Below are 24,472 nucleotides of genomic sequence, written 5' to 3' on the forward strand. Positions count from 1 at the left end.
GTGCACGTGACCTCCATACACCACAACATTGTGTGTCACCCATGCATACCATTGCTCCTTCCGAGAAGCGAGTGACAACCACGAAAAGTAAGGAACCATCATTCGTTGGCCATACCGGCACCACATGGACAACGAAATCCACAACTGGGATTGTCCATGATAGTGCATAGCATGTACATTTAGAAGGAAAAGTACGAGCACAACCATCACAAGAGATCCAGAAGGACAGGGAAGAGAAGACACGTCCGCAAAAAATCCAAACATCCAACTTGTAGAGCCATTGTGCCTGTGAAAAATGAGCAAAACAATGAAAAAGTAGCGAACAGAAGAAACTAGCATACCCACCACGACATGCCGACAACAAACACAAAACTGTAGAAGGCACATGACCGCATTGAGAAAGAGAAGAACGTACCCCCGAAAGACCGTAAAAGAAGGAGCAACATGCAAAGAGAAACCATCCAAGTGGACAACCAAACGTTCACATATGGCCACGTAGATATATCAAGCCATAATCTTTTATGATGCACGACGAAATTATTTAATATCAAACCGGAAGAATTTCGGGTGGTGCTTATTTAAATGTCCTTTCTTTCTATAAGAACTCCTCACGTAAGAATAATTAAGTATTACTGAGAAAATACTCCTCTGTACATCTCCTCCGCCGCCCTCTGTACTTTTCTATCTTCACACATCTGCGCACACTGTTATTTATAATCCCGCGAACCCTAGTCTTGATCCGACCATGTTCCTGGTGGACTGGTTCTACGGCATTCTCGCCTCGCTCGGGCTATGGCAGAAGGAGGCTAAGATCCTCTTCCTCGGCCTCGACAACGCCGGGAAAACGACACTGCTTCACATGCTTAAGGACGAGGTAGGCGAATCGTATCGGATTTATGTTAACTGACTCTTTAGGGTTAGGTTTGGGGTTTCCATTTGGATCGGAATCAGGGTCTAGGTTGTTGTCTTCTTCGAGTCGTTCTTCTGCTGCGTTAGGGTCGTCGTTTCCATTTTTGATTAGAGTGTTTTAGTGCTCCGGCGTTAGGGTTTGGGTTGGCATTAGGGTTAGGCACAAGGAGAACTAGCATACTATATGTTGATTTTCCTTGCGGGTGTGGAATTTGGCTCTTCACTCATGGACTAAAAGAAAAAGGGGAATGTTCATTTTGGGGAAGAAGTAACCATAGGAGTGCAAGGAGTGCGGCCGTAGATGATGCCTGTCTTATTTTTTTCCCCATATGGACAGTTTGATATGAATAGGAAGCCTTTCTGTCCTGGAAGGCCGTGAGTGGTGGCAGTTTTCCAGGTAGGAAAGGCTGTCCTAAGGCCTTTCCCTTGAGTCAAGAATTGGGGCAAGCCGGAGACGCAGGATTGTGCGGACCTTCCAAATTTGATACCGACATTGTTGTGAAATGAAAGGCAGCATCTGAATCACACAATGATGGTGACAAGCAAGTGATTATCTGTTGTTTCCATGCAATATTGTCTGTCATTCATGGTGGCTACAGCCTTTCTTGAGTGTCGAACTGGGACAAATTTAGTGTGTTGGCATATCCTAGGTGGGTTTTCGTTTTACATTCGAACATTTCTAGTTTTCCTTCCGGATTATGGGATGCATCTTCAGTTTTTTGGCTCATGAAAGGCATATTTTTTCAGCTTCACTCACCATTGAAAAAGGTGGAAAATGAGAATGAAAATGGATATCAATGTTATGTGATCACACCTTGCCATGGGGTTCGTTGTCTTACATAGGTAGGCCAAGGCGTGAGTAGGATCAAGTCACTGAATGGGTATGGTTGCAGTGCATGGAAGAGTCGATTGAACACGCATCACAGAGGTAATGGTGTATCTGTGCTTAACAGCGGCTCTCATGACCTCGTCATTGACAATCTCAGGACATCATTTTCATAAGGCCAATCTTAACGTGATGTGGCATTCTAACCCATGTGGCCTTTTATAACTTGTCAAACAACCAGGATCATTGTAGCTCATGGATACTTCGTAACATATTTTTGGTCTTGTGAGCGCCCCCCCCCTCTTTGCGCGGTCATGCCCCCCCCCCCCCCCCCCCTCTTTGCCGCCCCCCTCCCCTGCACAGCTGGCCCCTCTTCCCCCCTTCGTTTTTCAGTGCTGCCCCCCCTCCCTCGTGCGATTCACACCCCCCCCCACCCCCCGTCTCCTTTTGCGTATCTGTGCCCCCTCCCTCTCTTTGCCGCCCCCCTCCCCCCCTTCGTTTTTCAGTGCTGCCCCCCCTCCCTCGTGCGATTCACCCCCACCCCCCGTCTCCTTTTGCGTATTCGTGCCCCCCCCCCCTTCGTGTTTTTCTGTGGCGCCCCCCCTTTTGCCCTTCGCGCCTGCCGCCCTGCCCTGCTCGCCTCCCTTTTTCCCTCCGCGTTTCCTGTCAGCGCTGCTGCCCCGCCTTCCATCCTTCTTGTCGGTTTTCAGCCTCCTCCCCTTTTTCCCCTCCCGTGCAAGTTGAGCTTACAGTTTCTTCGGGGTTTTTCGCTCATTTCGGCAAATTTTGGCCTATTCCGGTCTTCACCCTCAGCAGGACTCCATGGCAGCCACCTCGACATCCCCAACCAAGGCCGTCGTTGCTTGCATTTCTTTTTCCGAACTGGATCTTTAGATTCTTGCCACGACTGTTGCCACATTAGAGGTCTCCACCTTGGTTTGCAAAATTGTTGGTAGCCGCCCTACGCGCGGACAACTCAGGGATCTTTTATAGGTGAGCCTCATTAGTGAGCTTGCAAAGATCACGGATATTCACGCTCTGGAGCATGGATACTACCAGGTGGAGTTTGACTCGCGAACAGTGTCATACTGACTCATGCAGCTGAGCCCCCTTGCATTGCGTACGGTGCAAGCCTTCTTTGCATGGTGGCAGCACGGCTTCAATCTTGCGTTTGATCCTTGACTGGTGTGTCGGGCTCCCAGCGACAGCGACAGCGACAGCTTGTTTCCCAGGCCTTAGGAAGGAGTACCTTTTTCTTCTCTTGGTGATTGGTGGTGCCATCGAGAGAGAGATGGAGTCCCCTCCCCATTGCTACCTCGGCCCTCGCACGGGCAATTGGGATTCCATCTCTCCGCATCTGCGTTGCCTTGCCGGATTCTGTGCCGCATTGTATATCTATTCCTGGCCTCCGGGGCGATCCCATCTAGTAGCGCGTGGAGTATTCAGGCCTCCCAACAGCCTACCTCTCCCAACAGTGACAGCGACAGCGACAGCGACAGCGATAGCTTGTTTCCCAGGCCTTAGGAAGGAGTACCTTTTTCTTCTCTTGGTGATTGGTGGTGCCATCGAGAGAGAGATGGAGTCCCCTCCCCATTGCTACCTCGGCCCTCGCACGGGCAATTGGGATTCCATCTCTCCGCATCTGTGTTGCCTTGCCGGATTCTGTGCCGCATTGTATATCTATTCCTGGCCTCCGGGGCGATCCCATCTAGTAGCGCGTGGAGTATTCAGGCCTCCCAATAGCCTACCTCTCCAATGGATCTCTCACAACAGCACCTGTCAAATCCCCACGGATCCCCTCGTGATCGATCTTGGTTCGAAACTCGAATCCTGCAAACTAATGAACAACAAACAAGCAAGGGGGTGCAGGCCTGACTCACCTCCCAACCATGACAGTTGTGGGCGAGCCCACAGTCTTGGCTGTCCCCACCGAGCCACGAGCTGAGCTAACTAGGATGACGTACCGACCAATCTCCTCCTCGCGACGTCCCATACTGCCACGAAGCTGCCCTCGCGGGCCTCGAGATTGCTGCGGGCCTAGATCCAGGCTCCAAGACCATAGAGCTCTCACAAACTCGCGAGACTCTCTATGTTCCAATAACTAACCTTGGCCACCCTTTTATAGGCTCTTGGCCGGTCATCGGGCGTCCACACTTGGTCGCCCGCCCGTCCATACTTGGGTGCCCGCCCGTTAGTATATCCCTAACTCAGCTTGTCAATCAGCCTGCCTAGTTCCAAGCTTCCCCAAGCCTCGAAACTAGTCTTCATGCGTATAGCACACGGTAGATACCCACTGTGCACATGACATACTCCCCTTTCTCTAAGAGCTCACTCCTGAGCTCACTAAAAAGCCAGGGTAATCTCTCTGAAGAGAAGTCAATGTCTCCCATGTAGCGTCCTCCTCCTTCCACTTGATCTTGTATTCCGTGATAAGCGTATGACGCAATCGTTGTTCACGAAATCCAAGAATCTTTTCAGGTTCGTGCGGAACAAATGTCATGTCCTGGACATCTATGATTTCTTGAGGAGTAACTAACTGATCTGCTCCACCCAGTACTTCCTTAAGTCTACTGACATGAAATACAGGATGAACTTTCACATGAGAAGGCAAATCCAATTCATATGCAACTGAACCAATCCGTCGTGTAACACGAAATGGTCCACAGTATCTAGGGGATGATTTCGGAGATCTACCTATTCGTAAAGTCTCGGAATCTTTCGGAACTCGCAAATACACCATCGTTCCTTCAAAGAACTCTCTGGGTGAACGATGTCTATTAGAATAAAACCTGTCTCGGTCCTGAGCACTTCTAATAGATTCCTTTGCAACTTGTAACATTTCCTGCGTATCTTGCAAAAAATTACGTGCTGCATCATGCTGAAGTCCTGAGAATCATACTGTAACAGGTGTTCTTGGTTGAAAACCGTACATAAGCATGAAAGGACTAAACCCTGTACTCGTATGCTTAGTACTGTTATATGCAAATTCTAACATAGGAAGATAATCCTCCCATGAACTTTGTCTTTTGGATACATATGCTCGAAGCATATCCTCCAAAATCTGATTCAGTCTTTCAGTCTGGCCATCAGATTGAGGATGATCAGAGGAACTCAAATTCAAAGTTGTTTCCAACTTCTCAAAAACAAGTTTCCAAAAATCACTCGTAAACTTAGAGTCCCTATCACTGACTGTGTCCTGCGGTAACCCGTACAATCTAAACAATTGCTCGATAAACTGCCGAGCTAATTGCGTAGCTGTAATAGTCTTCCGGGTCGGTAAAAATCTAGCCATTTTTGTCAAGCGATCTACCACAACCCAAATAGAATCGTGGCCTTGATGTGTTCTTGGCAATCCGATAATAAAATCCATGGAAATACTTTCCCGTTTATTACCTGGGATTTGCAAAGGATGCAACAACCCAGCCTGTCTAAAGCGTTCAGCTTTATTTGCCCGACAAATCTGACACTTGAGAACATAATCTTCTACGTACCCTTTCATCTTCGGCCAATAAAAAGTGTGTTTCACTAATAATAGTGTCCTGTGTACCCCAGGGTGTCCAGCAGAAGGGGCGTCGTGACACTCCCTCAGAATCTTGGACCTAATGTCCGGGATCTGTGGTACACAAATTTTGTCATTACGGAATAGCAAACCATTCCGAATCATCCACTGACCTCCTGCAGCTTGCATAGTAGACTGCGCAGTCACCGAGTCTTGGTCAATCAATGAGCTCCCGTCCTGGATCTTTTGCCAAAATGGACCAAAATAACTATCAGTCCTGCAAAGCCCTCTCAATGACTGAAATAAGTCAGTAGAAATCTCGGTGAACGACAAAGTATTCACCTCTCTAATCTGACTAAGCGCATCTGCAATATTATTCATGGACCCTTTCCGATAACGGATCTCAAAATCAAAATCTTGCATTAACTCTGCAGCCATATAAATAATGTCTCCAAACCTTGAGAGCATGAATCACAGCATAAAGCTCCTTCTCAAGGGTTGGCCAATGAGATTGAGTGTCGTCTAGCTTTTTACTTTCAAAAGCAACCGGTCTACCATCTTGAAATAAAGCAGCCCCGATAGCATAGTCACTGGCATCAGTTTCAAGAACATAAGGCCGACTAGGATCAGGCAATGCTAAGATAAGTGCTTCCTTGACTTTATCTTTCAAAAGTATGAAGGCCATATCCAAATCATTATTCCAAGTGATAGGCTGATTGGACTTACGTCCACGACCTTTCAATAAGTCGGTCATCGGTAGTGTGAGCTGAGAGTACTCCCGTACAGATTTCCGAAGAAAAACAACAAAACCGAGAAAAGAACGAAGTTGTTTCACTGTTCGCGGTATAGGCCAGTCCAAAACCTTCTGAACTTGGTCATAGTCAATGCTCAATCCATCTCTAGTGATCTTGTGTCCCAAGTAAATGATGTCGGTCATAAAGAACTCACATTTACTCAACTTAGCATATAGTCGATTCTGTCTTAAAATAGCTAAGACAATCATGAGGTGTCTGACATGATCCTCAAGAGTACGACTATAAATCAAAATATCATCCAGGAACACCACCATAAATTTTCCCAAATGTTCACGAAAAAGATCGTTCATCATTTGCTGGAAAGTGACTGGAGCATTGGTTAACCCAAAAGGTAATATGAGAAACTCGTAATGGCCATACCTAGTTCGAAAGGCGGTTCTTTCGACATGCCTTTCATGAATACGTATCTGGTGGTAGCCAGTACGCAAATCTATCTTCGTGAAATATTTCGCTCCTGCTAATCGGTCAATTAGGTCATCTGATCTAGGGAGAGGATAACGGTTCTTAATTGTCAACTTGTTCAATCTTTTGTAATCTATACACATTCTCCAAGTATTGTCCTTCTTTCTCCTAAGCAACACAGGTGCACCCCAAGGTGATTTACTTGGACGGATCTGGCCCATCCTCAAATAATCTTTGAGTTGTTTAGCCAACTCATCTTCCTCAGCTTGGCTCATCCTATAAGGTGGAATACTCACAGGATGAGCACCAGGGATCAAGTCAATACGATGATCTACTGCCCGTTCAGGTGGTAAACCCGATGGTAGTTCCTTAGGAAATACGTCTTGAAACGAATGAAGAATCTTCTGTAATTCTTTGCTTTCAAACACACTTAATTCATTCACATCCAAAGAAGGGATGAGAAAAGAAGAAAGTGGAATCAAGACACAATGGAAAGCGGTGTACAAAGAAGAATTCATTATATTTCCAAAATCAATAGTATTTACAAGAGGTCCCTGAGAGGGATGAATACAATCACCTAAAATACTATACTTGGTGTCCCTATGCTGAAAAGAAAAAATATGACTAGACCAATCTCACTGGACGTCAAGAGTCTTAAACCACTCAATCCCTAATAACAAGTCTACATTTTCCAGATGCATGACATAGCATTCCAGAGTATCTTTGTAGTCTTGAATCTGGATTGGAAGCATCTCCACCTTGCGATCCCAAACTTGTCTGCTCGCAGGTAGACGTACCTCATAGGTATGGTCGCTGAGTGTCGTATCAAGACTCAATTTCTGCACAAGTTTGTAGTTAACAAAGTTATGCGAACTGCCAGGGTCTTAATGAATGTGAATTTTATGGCCATTCACTTCTCCATAAACTCGGAGAAGATCATGCATGCCAAATACCTTAGAATTGAACAGACAATCAGAACAAGTACTAGGGCGAGAAAGTACAGTAATTGACGTACCTGTCAAAGACAACTGGTTAGCTGCCTTTGGCTTGGGTCTTGCGTTTGACTTGGTACCCTTTTTCTTTGGGCACTCGTTACGCATGTGTCCTTTTTCTTCGCAGATAAAACAACGTCCTTCCTTCTTGAGCTTCAAAGCCCTAAGGAGTCGTTTCTTCTTCGTTGGTGTCGAACTGGAATTCTTCGAAGGTTGGTCCGAAGACTTGTCTTCTGTCTTGTTAGCCATAGGTGCGGAGAACTTTCTTTTATGCTTGTTTCCCTGCTCGGTAACGGGTTTCGACTTGGAAGAGACCATCGTATCATCATAGATACGAGCTGAATGAATGGCCTCGTCCAATGTTTTACATTTGTTATTTTTAACCTGTAATCGGTACGAGTCTGGTAAACCAGCTACGAAAAACCCCAAAAGAGTAGTGGGATCCATCTTTGTAGCTTTCATCTGCAAGTCACGAAACTTCTGGGGTAGACCTCATAAGTGAGGTGCTGCGAGGTCATGGTCAAAGCTGAAAACCGGGCAACAACATCATAATCATCCTCTTTCTTGAGGAATTCTTTCTTGAAAATGTCTTCGAATTGTGCCCAAGTCGTTGGCTTTGGGTTCAGTTCCTTCCACCAAAGCAAAGCTTTGCCGGACAGGAAACCTTCTGCTAATTGAATCTTCTTTCCATCATCATATGGATGAAACTGAAAGTGAACTTGCCACTTGTGTAGCCACGTGTCCACGATCTCCTTGGTTCTCTGCTTTTGCTCGCCCCCGAACGGTTCCAGAGTAATATTGGGGCCTAAAGCTGAAGCCAAGGTATCCATACCCGAGAAAGTAGAGAGAGTAGTGGTCAATAGAGCGATGGAGTTCTGCAAAGCCTGCATCTGGGCTGCGATTTGTGCCTGACGTTCCGACGAAGAAGCTTCGAGAGCTACTTTGAACTCTTGGAAATCTGATTTTGACACAAACTCGTCAAAAAGATCGGCATCAGTGCCTTCCGTAGCCGGCAAGCCTTCGCGTTCCACGAGGGGCTCCAACTCTGATTCTTGGGTCGACATCGTGAAGAGGGTACGTGGAGAGAAAATTCGATCTTTGCACAACAAAAGTGCACGGGAACTTGAGAGCTTGAGAGCTTGAAAACTTAAGAACTTGAGAACTCGAGAACTCGAGAGATGTGTGGCAAGAAGCCCACGTGAGGGGGTTTATAAAGGTTTCCCAAAAGCCAAAAAAAAACTCTGAAAGCTAGACTTAGCTTTTGCTTTAGCTTTTGTGTTTTTTTTTCGTGATAAATATATATATATATATATATATATATTTTAATATATATATATATATATGGATATATATATATTCTAAAGTCTTAAAAAAATAAAAACCTTGGAAACCTTAGAGAGGAGAGAACTTTTAAACTTTAAAAAAAAATAAAATTTAAACTCAAAAAAACGAAAGCTAAAAAAAACGTAGCTTTTCTTGTTTTTTTTTTCTCCCCTGGATTCGCCCGTGGGTCCTCTGTAGGCGCATGCTTTTCCTCTCGGCGCTGACGTCTGTCTGTTGACGGCGAGTACTGGCGGCGTGACCCTGCCTGCCGACGGCTGTTGCCGGTAGCTGCGCTTCACGCCAGCCTGCGCCTGTATGCTTGGCCACGTGGCCTGGGCGCCAACCTGTTGTGAGCGGCGTGGCCTGTCCGGGACACCTGCGCTAGGCTGCGCAGGCCTGGCTGCCTGGCCGCCTGCTTCTTTGCCAGCGTACAAGTCAGCTTGCGTACAAGCGCCTGGATACGTGCGCCAGAGCATAATAACAACCTGCAAGCGATTGCATAAAAATACCCGCCACAGCCGTCGATAGACGACGCCAGCCCTTGCCAGCGAACAAACGCTCTCTCTCACTCTCTCTCTCTCTCTCTCTCTCTCTCGTTCAACGAAAAGCATTATGCTTTTTTTTTCCTGTTTTTCTGTTTTCTCTCACTGCAGGTTATGCGACTGCACAACCAAAACTTCTCTTCTTTGCAAAAGCAATCAACCCATACTCAACCTACCATCTCCCATCAACATGGGGTTCTTTGATGAAGAAAAAACACATACCAAAACTGAAAACTGCAGTATGCACAGAAAAAACAGCAAGCTTTTTTAACACATACCGTTCTTCGACCTCTTCTTCTCTACCTACCGACTTGCTCGTTCACGAGGTATGCTCTGATACCACTGTCAAATCCCCACGGATCCCCTCGTGATCGATCTTGGTTCGAAAGTCGAATCCTGCAAACAAACAAACAACAAACAAGCAAGGGGGTGCAGGCCTGACTCACCTCCCAACCATGACAGCCGTGGGCGAGCCCACAGTCTTGGCTGTCCCCACTGAGCTACGAGCTGAGCTAACTAGGATGACGTACCGACCAATCTCCTCCTCGCGACGTCCCATACCGCCACGAAGCTGCCCTCGCGGGCCTCGAGATTGGTGCCGGCCTCGGTTGCATAAAGCAGGTGCACGTCTGCACTAGATCCAGGCTCCAAGACCATAGAGCTCTCACAAACTCGCGAGACTCTCTATGTTCCAATAACTAACCTTGGCCACCCTTTTATAGGCTCTTGGCCGGTCATCGGGCGTCCACACTTGGCCGCCCGCCCGTCCATACTTGGGTGCCCGCCCGTTAGTATATCCCTAACTCAGCTCGTCAATCAGCCTGCCTAGTTCCAAGCTTCCCCAAGCCTCGAAACTAGTCTTCATGCGTATAGCACATGGTAGATACCCACTGTGCACATGACAGCACCCCTCTCTGGCGTCTCCGCCCCTTCGCCTTCCGTTGTTGCCTCCCCTACCTCCTCTCCCCCCTCCGCTTCCTTCCTTGACATCGTGAAAGAAAGAGAGAGCATCACAGGTTGTAGGCTCAAAGCACAAACTGTAGAAGGCTGGAAACAGCTGATTATTGCTCAAAATGAGCACGAGGGAAGCCCATAGGTGCTTACAAGCATAAGAGACTGTTGCTACAGCCAATGACCTCCAGCAGATATGCAAGAATGAGATGAAAAGTGAGGGGAAGGGTGAGAACCCTTATATATCCCTATATCCCTTTAGAGAGCCGGTTGGCCAGCTGAAGCAGGCCGACAGCTGTCCAATAGCATAAAATGCTAAAAAATGCCTCAAAAATGGAAGAAAATTTTCAAATAATATTTGCTAAAATATGCAAATGCAAGGTCTCATAAAATGACCAGTACAAGCATGAAAAGGTGATGTAGACCCTCTGCAGATGATATATAATCCAATACCTTCTCTTCAGCACCAAAGGGGCGGTCCAATACCAGCACGTTGAAGTAACACCTCCAAAGTAGCTCTTGGAAGTGGTTTGGTGAAGAGATTAGTCACATTGTCCTTGGTAGGACAGTAGGCCAGCCGAAGAAGTTCGAAGTGTGCAGCCAGAGCCAAAACAACCCTGATGGTGGTATACTTGGCTGTAGAAGCAAATGTCTCATCAAAGTCTTCACTGCCTTTTGAGCCACAAGGCGGGCTTTGTACTTATCCAAAGTACCATCTGCATGAAACTTGACTTTGAAAATCCATTTCACACCAATCACACGACGATTAAAAGGCCGTGGCACCAAAGACCAAGTGTGATTCCTCTCAATAGAGGACATCTCTACTCCCATGGCTTGTCGCCATTGCGGTTGTATAAGAGCCTCCTTTGAACTCTCAGGCTCATCAATCTCTTGGGGAGAACTCATGAGAGCATAATTCACTGTGTGATGAGATGTGGAAGCCCGAGACGAACGGCGAGGTCTAGGGGTGGTGGTAGAGAGTTGGTTATGGAGCTGTGCATCAGTGAGACCAGAATCTCTAAAGAGTAGTAGGGCAGCCTTCCTCTCTCAGTGTGAAGAAGAAGAAGAAGATCCAGGCGCAGTAGAGGACTCATCCGATGTTGCTGGGAGAAGTGATGAAATAAGCACTGGTGGGGGTAATCTTGGAGTCAATGCAAGACTCATAGAGGAACTAGGAGCTGCAGAAGCTGGTGCAATAGGAACCGGTGGCTGTAAAGGAGTAGTTGGCACCGGAGTTGTAGTACTAGGAGGAGGAGGTGGATGTGGAAGAGGTATAAGATCACTAACATCCGTTGGGAATGGATCATCCAGAAAACCAGTAGATGCATCAGGTGGAGAGGAGTCGATACCAAACAAGCTCTCTTCAAATCGAGCATCACGGGAAACGATGATGTCATCAACCTTCGGATCCTAGAAGCGGTACCCTCTGGATCTCAGAATGTAGCCTGGGAAGATCATCCTCTTTGACTTCGGTGTGAAAGTGGTCCTCTTTTGATTTGGGACATGCACATAAGCAACACAATGAAAAACACGTGGATGAGAAACAAAAGTCTTGTGTCATGTAAAAGTCTTCCCCGGAGTCATCCCCTTAATTACTTTTGTCAGAGAGTGGTTAATGAGATAAACTGAGGTAGCCACAGCTTCACCCCAGAAAATAGGAGGGAGACCAGCATGATGCAACAAAGAACGAGACATCTCTTTTATGATCCAATTCTTCTGTTCCGCAACTCTATTCTGCTAAGGAGTGTAAGAAACAGAGGTTTGTTGGTGAATGCCCTCTGATGCAAGGAAGTTATCAAGCGGTATAAACTTGCCACCATTATCGGTTTGGAGAAATGAAACTGTATCCCCAGACTGATTTTCCACCGATCCAAGTCTTGAAACTGGCAAAAGCATCTGACTTGCGAGCCAGATAACATACCCAGACTTTGTGAGCGAAATCATCCACAAGAAGAAGAAAATATTGAGTCCCTCCAAGAGACTCAACCTCCATGGGTCCAGCAAGATATGCATGTATAAGCTCTAGTCTTCGGGTTGCTCGATGAGTGGCCTCCTCTAGAAATGCATCTCGATGATGCTTGCCCATCATGCAGGATGAGCAGATGTGTGAAAGAGATCTGAGCTGAGGTAGTTTGCCGACAACCTGCGAAGAATGGAACTTCTGTAAGTTAGCAATGGGTAAATGAGCGAAGCGAGAATGCCACAGAGAAGTTTCTGCCTCAGAAATCTAAGCCACCAAGGGAGAGAAAAGCTGATGAATATGTGAGTCAGTGCGAGGGATTTGGGAAGAAAAGTTGGTGATCTTGTAGAGACCCCCATCATGGACTCCATCTGCAACAACCGCAACCGAGAGAGTATTTTGTCGATCACTTCAATGACCTTATCATCAAAGTACACACCAAGTCCCTTCGGAGAAGCCTTGTACACTAAAAATAGATTTTTGGAAATCCGTGGTACATATAAAACATCATGTAAGGTGGCAAAGGAACCCAAAGAAACATTACCAACACCGGTGACAGGAAGCAAAGAGTTGTCGCCGATATAAATTGAAGAAGAGAGAGTCTGGTAGTCCTCCAAGATGTAATGTGCACAGTGTGTATCTACCGTGTGCTACACGCACGCAAGACTAGCTTCGAGGTTTGGGGAAGCTTGGAGCTAGGCAGGCTGATTGACGAGCTGAGTTAGGGATAAACTAACGGGCGGGGCACCCAAGTATGGACAGGCAGGCGCCCAAGTGTGGACACCGGATGACTGGCCAAGAGCCTATAAAAGGGTGGCCAAGGTTAGTTATTGAGATATAGAGAGTCTCGCGAGTTTGTGAGAGCTCTATGGTCTTGGAGCCTGGATCTAGTGCAGACGTGCACCTGCTTTACGCAGCTGAGGCCGGCAGCAATCTCGAGGCCTTTGAGGGTAGCTTCGTGGCGGTATGGGACGTCGCGAGGAGGAGATTGGTCGGTACGTCAACCTAGTTAGCTCAGCTCGTGGCTCGGTGGGGACAGCCAAGACTGTGGGCTCGCCCACCACGGTTGTCATGGTTGGGAGGTGAGTCAGGCCTGCACCCCCTTGTTGTTTGTTTGTTTGTTTGCAGGTTTCGAGTCTCGTACCAGGAACGATCACGAGGAGATCCTTGGGTATTTGACAGTGGTATCAGAGCATACCTCGTGAACGAGCAAGTCGGTAGGTAGAGAAGATGAGGTCGAAGAAAGGTATGTGTTCAAAAAGCTTGCTGTTTTTCTGTGCATACTGCTGTTTTCAGATTCAGTATGTGTTTTTTTTACATCAAAGTAACCCATGATGATGGAGATGGTGGTCTAAGATGGGTCGATTGGCTTTGCAAGAAGTAGGTAAAGATTCGTTTGTGTAGTCGCATGAAACGTTGAGAGAAAACATTAAAAAAAACAGGTTTGCTTTTCGTTTAACGTGAGAAAGAGAGCACGCGTGTGAGAGGTGGGCTCGCTGGCAGGTGTTGGCGTTTGGCTATTGGAGGCTGGCGGCGCAGGCATTGGGCTATCGGCAGTTAAAGGTGGCCAGGTGCCTAGGGCTATCTAGCCAGGCGGCCAGGCCAGGCAGGCGCCTAGGCCCACGCCGCCTTGTGGCCAGGCCTACGCCAGGTTGGCGCAGGCAGCACCGGTAGTTCAGGTGGCGAAAGCATCAGCATGGTGATGTCTGCAGACAGGCAGCCGTCGGCGCTAATCCGGGAGGGATGGAGAAAAAAAAAACGCAATTTTTTTTAAGAAAGTTAAAAAACCCCCCTCCAAGGTTTAAAGGTGTTTTATTAAAAAAAGAAAAAGAAAATTATATATATATATATATATATATATATATATATATATAAAACACAAAAGCAAAAGCTCAAGTAGCTTTTGGGGCAAACTATATATACCCCTTAAGTGGGCTTCTTGTCCCACACCTCTCAAGTTTTCAAGCTCTCAAGCTCTCAAGTTCCCTTGCACTTTCATTGTGCAAAGATTAAATTTTCTCTCCACTTGTCCTCTTCATGATGTCGACCCAAGAATTGGAGTTGGAGCCCCTTGTCGAACGCGAAGGCTTGCCGGCTACGGAAGATACCGATGCTAATCTTTTTGACGATTATGTGTCAAAATCAGATTTCCAAGAGTTTAAAGTAGCTCTCGAAGCTTCTTCGTCGGAACGTCAGGCAAAATCGCAGCCCAGATGCAAGCTTTGCAAAACTCCATCGCTCTTTTGACCTCTACCCTCTCTACTCTATCGGGTATGGATACCTTGGCTTCTGCCTTGGGTCCCAACAGTACTCCGGAACGGTTCGGGGGCGAGCAAAAGCAGCGCACCAAGGAGATCGTGGACACTTGGCTACATAAGTGGCAAGTTCACTTTCAGTTTCATCCATATGATGATGGAAAAAAGATCCAGTTAGTAACAGGTTTCCTGTCCGGCGAAGCTTTGCTTTGGTGGAAGGAACTCAACCCTAAGCCAACAACGTGGGCACAATTCGAAGACGTCTTCAAGAAGGAATTCCTCCAGAAAGAGAATGATTATGATGTTGTTGCCCGGTTTTCAGCTTTGACTATTCCCTTTTTGCCCTTGCTTTAGGTGCGAGGGGAGGGGAGGTGTTTATGTTGATGTAAGCGGTCTTTGTCCCTTTGGCAAGACTTGACCTCTGAGTCCTTTGCACTCGGCCATGCGTTATGATTTGCAAGTCTAGATACCACATCATACTCACCCTCCACCTGAAGGAACTCATCTCTAAACATCTACTCGAAACAAGCCCAAGTAGGAGGCTTGTTTTGAAGCTCTTTGCACCATGACAAGGCTTTCCCTTTCTGAAGGCCATGCACCATCTGAATCTTCCAAGCATCCTGGAGAGGATGGAATTCAAAATGGACATTCCACTAGTTTAACCATGCATCAACCACCTCTTGGGTTCTCTCCTTCTTCTCACCCGAAAAGACTTGTGGGGTGAAGAACAGAGCTATTGAAATATGACTTGCATGCGATAGAACTTGCCATTGCCTTGTGCAGAATAGTGATCTGCCGATGCAATAAAGCTATCTCCTTTCATAGATTAGCCATCTCACTACCTGGTTCCTTAGGGTAGAGACCTTTGCATCTCGTTGTCAAAATAAGCTTTCGTGACCACAACTATCTCCTCCTCTTCCACAATGATGGCTTGGTGGCCAAGCTCAGTATCATGGCCAGGTTTCCCTCACATGTGCCCTTGTATCTTCCCATTCCTGCTCATGATCATAGTCACAAGAATCGTTTCGTTTGTTGCATCGTTTTCGAAAGGTTTTGTTTTGTCTCGTCGCTTTGGAAGAAACGGGTAGGTTTCAAAGTGACTTGTTATATAAGCATAATGGTAACTAATACAAGTCACATCTAAGTCTATAACATCGGAAGAGAAACATTCAAGACACATTCTCCACAAAATCTGCAAATGATACATTTTGAGTTGGAATGCCCATACTTGCTAATCAGAATCGAAATCCCCCAAATGTCATGTTGATTAGGGGATTTGCAGGGATGCGGGGTTGGAATTTGCAATGGAGGTGAAAAATTGGGGAAAGGTAAGAAATTGGCCTCCCAATGAAGAATTTCAGCAAAAGGGTGTGCAATTACTTGAAACTGAAAAACTAAATGAGAAATTCGGAATAATTGGAAGTGAAATTGGTTATAATTTGACTTCCATTTCTAACCTATATATGTATGCCTGCATCTATGTATATATATGTATGTGTTTGCAAGCTTCAAACCTAAGATTCGATAAATCATCAGTTAAGGAGAGGGGATGTGGTGTCCATGGGTATGAAAGTTGGAAGAGAGAAAAAAACAAGGATGTGTCTCTATTACTGCAAAGAGACATGAAGATTGACATGTGCTGATCCTGAATTTTCAGAAACGCGAGAGAAAAAAGCTAGAAAATTGTAGGTAAAATTTGAGACGATCATGTAAACCACTTACCCGAGCCTTCCCGAGCTCTGTGTGCAAGAAGAGGTTCGAATTCTGCTCCTTGCTGTCTTGTCCCACGTTGAACGTAATTCTAATACCAAGTGTAAGAGGCCTTCGAGGCGTGTCTAACCAAGATCTTCTAAACACAATCCAACACAAGATTAGAGAAACCGAATAAAAGGGGTGCATGCAAGCTCGCAACCCAACCATAGGATCAATACTTCGATCCACCCCTGAGCTAGGGGCTAAGGAGGACTAACCTCTGCCATGGCACACGGCTCGAACACCCACCTCTCCTCCCTCCGCACCTCACCCCAACACCATTCCAGGGTCGGCTCAGCTCTTGCGTCCCATACAACCAGTGCCTGCCCACAGGGACCCTTGGCAAGACTGCGCGATTTGCCATGTCCACAGTAGGGGTAGAAACTTTGGTCCAGGCATAGACCCATCAGAAGTGCACTGAACAATTGACTACCAAATAATAACCCAAGGCATCACTTATATAGTGATAATTGCCGCTATAAATAGCTAACCTGCTATAGATAGCTGCTAGTAGCCTACTTTTATTGATTCTGAATCTTAGCCCTCTGTATTTGCCCGCTATCTCCTAATCCCAGGCCTCCCTAGCCCTACTGGATTAGGCTTATGAATTTGAGGATTAGCTCCAGGCACATAACAGTCTATGAGACCAAAGTGATACAATAATGTCCATGGCATATCTCATCATGGGATAGAAAATAAAATAAAATAGAACAAATCAAAACTATCTCACTAGAGTGATACAAAAAAATGTCCATGGAAATCTCATCATGGAATACAAGGAACATGAAACATGAGAGGAGCATCAGCCCCTAATAGATGGTGTGGTTGTCGTTCAGGGGGCTGTGGGCACCGGGCACTAGCGCGCATGCTTGGTCTGAGGTAACTCTTGTTGGGCAAGGTGGGTCCGCAACAGCCCGAGGTGGGTCTACCTGATCCACTCTGTGGGTGTCCTCATTTTGGGTCCAGAGGAAGCTGGTGATGGTTGGCTGGCAAGGGAGGGGGCGGGGTGGCTAGGGCCGAAGCTGTCTCAAGAATGTGTCCTTGTGTATGCTTGAGTAGGAAGAGCCTTAGGCAGCGCTGGTCTGGGAAGTCAAGTGGACCGAACTCCTCATGGAACAGACAGTGAAACCTGCCACGGATCTCGTAGTATATTAGGCAGTGACATGTAATGCTTCTCTGTCTCAACCTCTGTGTGGCACAATTGACATATCCTCTCGTCCTTTGGTCTTCGTGTGAGCTCCCTCCGGGCCATGGCTCTGAAGGTGCATGCAGCTTTCCGTCGGCGGTGGGGTGAAACGTGTATCTGGCTAATCGCAATCTGCTTGGCATGGGACATGTGAACACTCTGGTAGCCCAGCTGTTGGATGAATGCATCCTCAGTGAGCCTGAGGAAGTGATCTCTGTAGAAGTGCATATTCGGTGGGAACTGTGAAGGTGTGATCCATGTGCACTGTCCAGTGTTATTGACTGATGTGGAGGGCCAGTTGTTGGCTGTTATTGTCACCCAGCTTTTTCTCACTGTTACTGGTGTTTTGATTTGATAATTATGTTTAGAGTTTCTTATTGATTACATTTCTTCTTGCATAGTTTTGGGGCTCAAACTCATGTACTATTTTAATTGGAAGCATTAGATGTCTTTTTTTTTTTCCATCCTTTTGCAGAGATTGGCCCAGCATCAGCCAACACAACATCCTACATCAGAAGAATTAAGCATTGGGAAGATAAAGTTCAAAGCATTTGATTTGGGTGGGCATCAGATTGCACGCCGAGTGTGGAAAGACTACTATGCCAAGGTATGACGGCCGCACATGCTTATTTTATTGAAGGAGCTGAATAACAAGTAGCCCTTTTGGAACCTTAGAAGATCGGGTAGTCTTTCTCTGACTTCACCTTCCTGAGCGTGGCAAGCTCATTCAAGGATTGCTTTGTTTTTATATGTAGTATTGTTGTGTGTTCTTTGCTCAGTCTTGATGCTTGTGTGTAGGTTGATGGAATAGTCTACCTTGTTGATGCTGCTGACAAGGAGAGATTTCCTGAATCAAAGAAAGAGCTTGATGGGCTTCTTTCAGATGATTCCCTGGCTGGTGTGCCATTTCTTATTCTGGGGAATAAGATAGACATACCTATCGCAGCTTCAGAAGAGGAGCTTAGATATTATCTCGGACTTTCCAATTATACCACTGGCAAAGGGAAAGTAGGTCTCGGTGATTCAAACATGCGAGCCATTGAGGTGTTTATGTGCAGCATTGTTCGAAAGATGGGGTATGGAGAAGGCTTCAAGTGGCTATCACAGTACATAGATTGAGAAGCATGGTGGCAGGTATCTTGAAGTGAATCTTTTTTTTTTGTAGATCTGAGATTTTTTGGCAAGGCTGTAACTTTGCCTGTTCCTCCCAGTAGTTTCTGGAAGGTAAAGCGAGAATTTTGGCAATTTTTGTGCAATAATGGCTTTGCATGCAAGTGTGGATCAGTGGAGTTTAGAACGTTCTACCTCTCTATATGATGGCTGTTAGGGCTAATATGAGGACAGTTACTTCATGCTGCTTCGGTCAGATCATTCTAATAGAGAAGTAGAGCTTGCTGAAGCCCTGGACATGCCAAACTAGTTTTGTTTAGTAGAAGGCTAATAGGTTGTGGTTGTATTAGAGTTAAACATGTGAGTTTAATCACAGCTTGAAAGTATTCTAATTTGTTTTTATTTCTATATGGACAGCCTGAGCACCCTTCTGTTTGACCATGCTTGCCCTTGCTGCCTTCTCTGCATTTGCTGCACAGGCGTGGGCTCCCTGCCTTCTCCCTGCACAGGGTGGAGCAGTTGAACTGGACCTTTCCACTTGCACACTTGCAACGTTGCAAGAGCTGGTTTTTTGCCGAGAGCGATGAACATTTGATGCTGGCCGGTCCTTGCTGTGAGTACACCAGCGAGTGAGTGAGGGAAGATTAAATGTTTTTTGCTGTGCACGCAAGCAAGCGAGAGAGATGAAGGTGTGTATGCCAGCGAGCGAGCGAGAGAGATGGAGAGGAGCAGCACCAGATTAACTGCTTTAGTTGAGACATTTTTTTCTACTGTGTATGCGAGCGAGAGAGAGGGATGAATGTCTCATGTAGCAAAACCATGAGAGGGAGAGACGTCTGCTATTGCAGAACTGAGAGAAGCTTTCTGTACATGAGCGAGAGACATGGAGAGGGATAACTAATACAACTATAAAAAAAGTCGTGAATATACACCTATACACCTACAAAAAAAGTAGTGAATATATATTGGGTAAGCAAGGGGTGTTTGTTCAGTATCCTTTTGAACAAAAATCCCTTGCATAATACTCAATAGAGGAGCCCTCGATCTTCTTGCCAAGCCTCATCTCCATGTCTCACTCAATGTGTTATCCCAAGCAACTCAGTCTACACACTCGAGAGCAAGCAAAGCAAAGAGCCCCGAGGAATGAAAATTTTCATGCAAATGGTGAAAAACCTTAGTTGAGCAATGACGTGGGCACTCGCACTCGCACTCGCACTCGCATATCATATCATACATTCTTGCGGAAAGAGATGAGGGACCCAGTGAGCGAGAGTCAACGACCGATTCAAAAAGACCAATGTAGGCTAAGTTTGATAGATAATTTGGAGTAATTTCTAATTTCGCGCACCATAATTTCTTCTAGATTAGATATTTGATTAAAATAGATAAAGATAGATAGAGTGGTAACTCTTAAATGATGATAAGTATGGATAGTGAAGAAGTTGTGAGGTGCTTCTTTACAAGTTGAAGATAGAAGCCATCATGAAGAGTGTCCAAAACCTCAACCACCTAAAGAGGAGATGATGTCAAGTCCCAATGAATTTTGCACGCTTTCAAGTGATGCAGAAGGAAATTGAAGAGCTCTGCTAAGTGAGTGCTTTATAGTAGGAAGAAGTTGATTTGACATGGGAAGATGGTAAACTCAACTTTAGAAAGCATAATTCATTTGGTCACAATAGAATCACCTCTTGTGTGTTGAATGTGGAGAGCTTGAGGGACGACCTTGGTTATTGCATTTGTAATAAAAGTGGTGAAAGTAGTTCGACAAGAGAATCCGTTCATGCCCCCATAATAGGAAACCGCGAAATCACAGAGATTATCGAAGCAATCTATGTTTGTATACTAGATACATGATGTGATTGTTTTGGAGAAGCATGCCTTTGTGATGCTAATTGTGTCCAAAAACAATTGATGTTACAAAAGAGCAACAGGGTAAGCTAAGTACACATGTTGATATGCTTAAAATGGAAACATTCAGTCTTAGAGTAGCTTTGAATAGGTTTGGGGCTTTATTGACCAAAATGAGTCTAACATTACAAACATGTTGAAAGTAATTGCTAGTTTGGTTGTTATTGGAACCATATCAAATACTAATCTTATGATCTTTTTGTAACATTTATGAAACTATTATCTTTTTGTAACTTTGGGCTCTAAGTGTTTGATGATGATGGCTTTTTATCTGTTATATTATGGATGGAGAGAGAGAGAGAGAGAGAGAGAGAGAGAGAGAGAGAGATAGATACCTTTGTGATGCTAATTGTGTCCAAAAATAGTTGATGTTATAAAAGTGTGACAGGGTAAGCTAGTTGCACATGTTGATATGCTTAAAATGTAAATATCAAGTCTTAGAGTAGCTTTGAATAGGTTTGGGGCTTTATTGACCAAAATGAGTTGAACATTACAAACATGTTGAAAGTAATTGCTAGTTTGGTTGTTATTGGAAGCATATCAAATGCTAATCTTATGACCTTTTTGTAACATTTATGAAACTATTATCTTTTTGTAACTTTGGGCTCTAAGTGTTTGATGATGATGGCTTTTTATCTGCTATATTATGTGGAGAGAGAGAGAGAGAGAGAGAGAGAGAGAGAGGAGAGTCTTAATATGTATGTGGAGAGTAAAAGATATTGATTTATGATTTCTTAGTATGTATGTGGAGATATTTACACACACACACACACACACACATAATCTCCTAGTATTTATGTGGAGATTAATAAAATTCTCTTTTTATGTTTTTAATTTGTAATATGTATGTAGATAGAGAGATTTACATGAACATTTTTTGTGTGTGTGAAACCATTGCTTCATTAAGGATTGTATGGTACATTTATAGCTGTCCCAAGGTGGGGAGACAACTACTACTCAAATATTAGAAACATTGAGAAAACACCTCAAACTGTCAAAACGATATATCTCCGAGGTCAAAAGAATCTCGAAGTGAAAGGTAAAGAGACCTTTTGAAAAAAGAAAAGCAACTATAAAATATAGGTACAAAAAACCTAAAACATAAGTATAGAGATGTACGTGCAAAAACCCTAAAACATAGCTACAATGTAGGTCATTTTTTGCTGAAAATTTGAAACATAGGAGTTGAAAACCTAAAATGCAGGTACAAAATCCTCACGCACGCACGCACGCATACACACACACACATGCGCACAATAACAAGTACACAATCGATTGGATAGATGGTGTAACATGTTGGTACAAACAAACAGTAGGAGCAATCGGCTACAGGGTAGCACCACAGGTACTCTGTCAAGTACAGGAGCAATTGGTAGAGCAAGTATAGGGCTATACGGTAGTTTCATTTGTCGGTACCTCGAGTATCAAGAGAGATTTACACAAACACTAACACATGACTATGGATATATGCATACATATTCACAGGCAAAAAAATGGGACATACATATATGTGTGTGTGTGTGTGTGTGTTATATTATGCATGTTGTGTTTAGTAATGCATGAACCTTAGTAATTAAACCTTCATTATTCAGATACAATCAAAGGATATTTACTATAGAAAAATTATCATAATTGTTTTTTATTTACACTTTACTATTATGTATATATATGTGTGTGTATGTATGTATGTTTGTATGCATATTATCTTATGCATGTTGTCTTTAGTAATCCAAGGACCTTATTAATTGGATCTTCATTATTTACATACAATCAAAGGATATATTTACCATAGCAAACATTTACACTTTACTATTTTATCATATATAAAAGGAGTTTATACATTCCATGCCACTATTCCTTTCAAATGTATTGTAAGGATTTTGGATGTAAGGTTTAGGGATTATGGACTTTGTGTATTGTTCGTATATATGTAAGGACTAAGGATTAGGAATTTTTGTACAAATAAGGTGGAAAGGACTCTCATGCGGTGTATTTTGTGGATCAATGTAGGTACTTCAACTTTTCATGAAGTTGGCATATTGCCTAACTTTGTCGCATAGTTTGTGTACACATCTCTCTTGCTTCTCTAGAAACTCATACAAGAAGAACAAAGGACAAAACACCTTGACACGTGTGAGAAATGACGGCCCTCACCTATGTTAAAATTACAGCAATGTGATGAGCTATGGTGGATCAAATGCTAGAATCAACATTATTAACAAAGAGATTAGATGATAATTAAGATGTGATTAGTGAGCAATTAACTAATAACTTAATGTAGGCATAAATAATCAAAAACCAGCAAAGTTCTCATTAGGCCAATGCCTCAATTTATAGAGTTTACATCCAAGCATCTAATCCCACTGATTTCTTCTTGATTCACTCCACCTCTTTTGCTTGATTCTCTCCACCTCTCCCAGAATATCTCCACACCTCCTAAATCTCCTCATGCTACCCTTTATTCTCTCCCAGTAGATTCTTCTCACCTTTTCATAGGTTCTCTCACATTAACACATTCTCTTTTACAGCCTCTAGCCAAGAGCCTCTAGCCAAGGGCTTGTTCCCGCACACACCCTATTCACTTGTATATTTCAACACCTCCCCTCAAGTGAATACTCCTAGCACACCTGGACCCTATATACCAAGTTTCCCTCTTACTTGATAGTTCGCGACCAGTGCCTCAAGTCCCTAAACTCATAGTCCTTGACACTCTCTCTCTCTATGTGTCCAAGGCTACTACAAGTGCCCACGACCTTGACTAAAGTGCTCACACATACATCTACCACATGGCCTACATCATCGGTGGCTTAGAGGTGGTTTTACTCTGTTGGGGTAGGTTACATTGGGTTGTGGGGTTTCTCTCTCTCTCTCTCTCTCTCTCTCTCTCTCTCTCTCTCTCTCAGGATGATCCGACTCCCCTTCCTTAGGAGCCTCCATGAAGTTTACCGATTTCGTTTCTTCTCCACTGGGTTTGCCGTAGCAGTCTCTTGCCATGTCTCCTGGCTTTCCACAGTTGTGGCAAGTGAAGGTCCTTCCTCCTACTCTGCCTCTTCCTCGTCCTCGTGCTCAACAGAATCCTCCTCGGGTGAAGAATGCTTTTTCTTCTCCTGCTGTTGAGTCGAGCCATTTCTTCTCTTTGCCTCTGCTCTCTTGCTCTAGTAGAGCTCCTTCTATCTCGTGTAGCTTCAATTCAGGTACATTCTTTAGTGTTGCTACAATGTTCTCATATTCACCTTTGTCCACACTCTTTAGAAGCACTACTAGTGCCTCATCATCTTCTACCTTTTTGCCAATAGCTGCCAGTTGTTGCTTAATGCTTTTATATCCGTTCAAGTGTGTGATTAAAGGTTCACTTTCCTTCATATCCAATTTGTAGAATTGCATTAACATATTTATCTTTGAATTTTTAGCTTGTGTGCCAAATAATTTATTGAGTTTATCCCATGCATCTTTTGCCCATTGTATCCCTGTGATGTGATGAATGATTTCATCATTTAAAATGAGTGCAATAAGTCCCAATGCTTTTTCATTCCTGCTCTTCCACTCATTTTCCCCTCTCACCACTGGGCATTCATCTCTTCCCTCAACTAGCCCCCACAAATCTTTTCTCATGAGCAAATACATGGTTTTTGTCTACCATGTATAAAACTGCTCCCCATTAAATTTGGCTATTTCTTGTGCTGTACTCATGATGATGTGAAGGGGGTCTTACCTCTTGATCCAATTTCAAGATTAAAGGGCAGTTTCTACCCTTTTACAACTCAATCTGGTGTTAAGGAGATGATTACAACAGATTTATCAACATAAAATCACCAAAAATTACATTAAATCAAGGGTAGCCAATTCGTACGAAATGGTTGGAGTATCAAACCATCTTCGAATTGCAATCTGAAGTTATAGGGATCTGTATCAGATACCTAATGGTTAATTTGAATCCTCAATTACACCAAAATATAGTGATTAGTATTGATTAATCACTAATTAGCAAATTAATCCTCTGTTTTGTGTGTGCAAAAAACAGAGTATGCGGGGAGCCCATATC

General features: G+C 44.5%; 1 protein-coding gene across 3 annotated transcripts; it reads left to right on the top strand.

Annotated features, from left to right (window-relative positions):
- Positions 1–597: 597 nt before the first annotated feature.
- LOC147633331 (small COPII coat GTPase SAR1A-like) lies at positions 598–19,686 on the top strand. 3 transcript variants are annotated; one of them, XM_086806389.1, is made up of 4 exons: positions 598–874; positions 17,888–18,019; positions 18,211–18,546; positions 18,940–19,686. In XM_086806389.1, exons 1-3 carry the CDS (start codon positions 746–748, stop codon positions 18,529–18,531), a joined length of 582 nt encoding a protein of 193 aa, XP_086662515.1. In that variant the 5' UTR covers positions 598–745; the 3' UTR covers positions 18,532–18,546; positions 18,940–19,686. The 3 variants fall into 3 exon arrangements, with proteins under 3 accessions (XP_086662515.1, XP_086662516.1, XP_086662514.1); XM_086806390.1 differs by having other exon boundaries at positions 19,002–19,681; XM_086806388.1 differs by lacking the exon at positions 18,940–19,686 and having other exon boundaries at positions 599–874; positions 18,211–18,917.
- Positions 19,687–24,472: the final 4,786 nt, after the last annotated feature.

This window comes from Cibotium barometz, chromosome 12 (genome assembly GCF_041138505.1).
Source record: "Cibotium barometz isolate CiBa-2024 chromosome 12, ASM4113850v1, whole genome shotgun sequence".
Taxonomy (NCBI): Eukaryota; Viridiplantae; Streptophyta; class Polypodiopsida; order Cyatheales; family Cibotiaceae; genus Cibotium; species Cibotium barometz.

What these genes read in the sequence shown, in the direction of transcription:
- LOC147633331 (XM_086806389.1), top strand. Translation starts at nt 746, where the DNA reads ATGTTCCTGGTGGACTGGTTCTACGGCATTCTCGCCTCGCTCGGGCTA. An exon ending in TTCACATGCTTAAGGACGAG is followed by an intron (nt 875 to 17,887) that starts GTAGGCGAATCG and finishes ATCCTTTTGCAG; the next exon opens with AGATTGGCCCAGCATCAGCC. An exon ending in GGAAAGACTACTATGCCAAG is followed by an intron (nt 18,020 to 18,210) that starts GTATGACGGCCG and finishes GCTTGTGTGTAG; the next exon opens with GTTGATGGAATAGTCTACCT.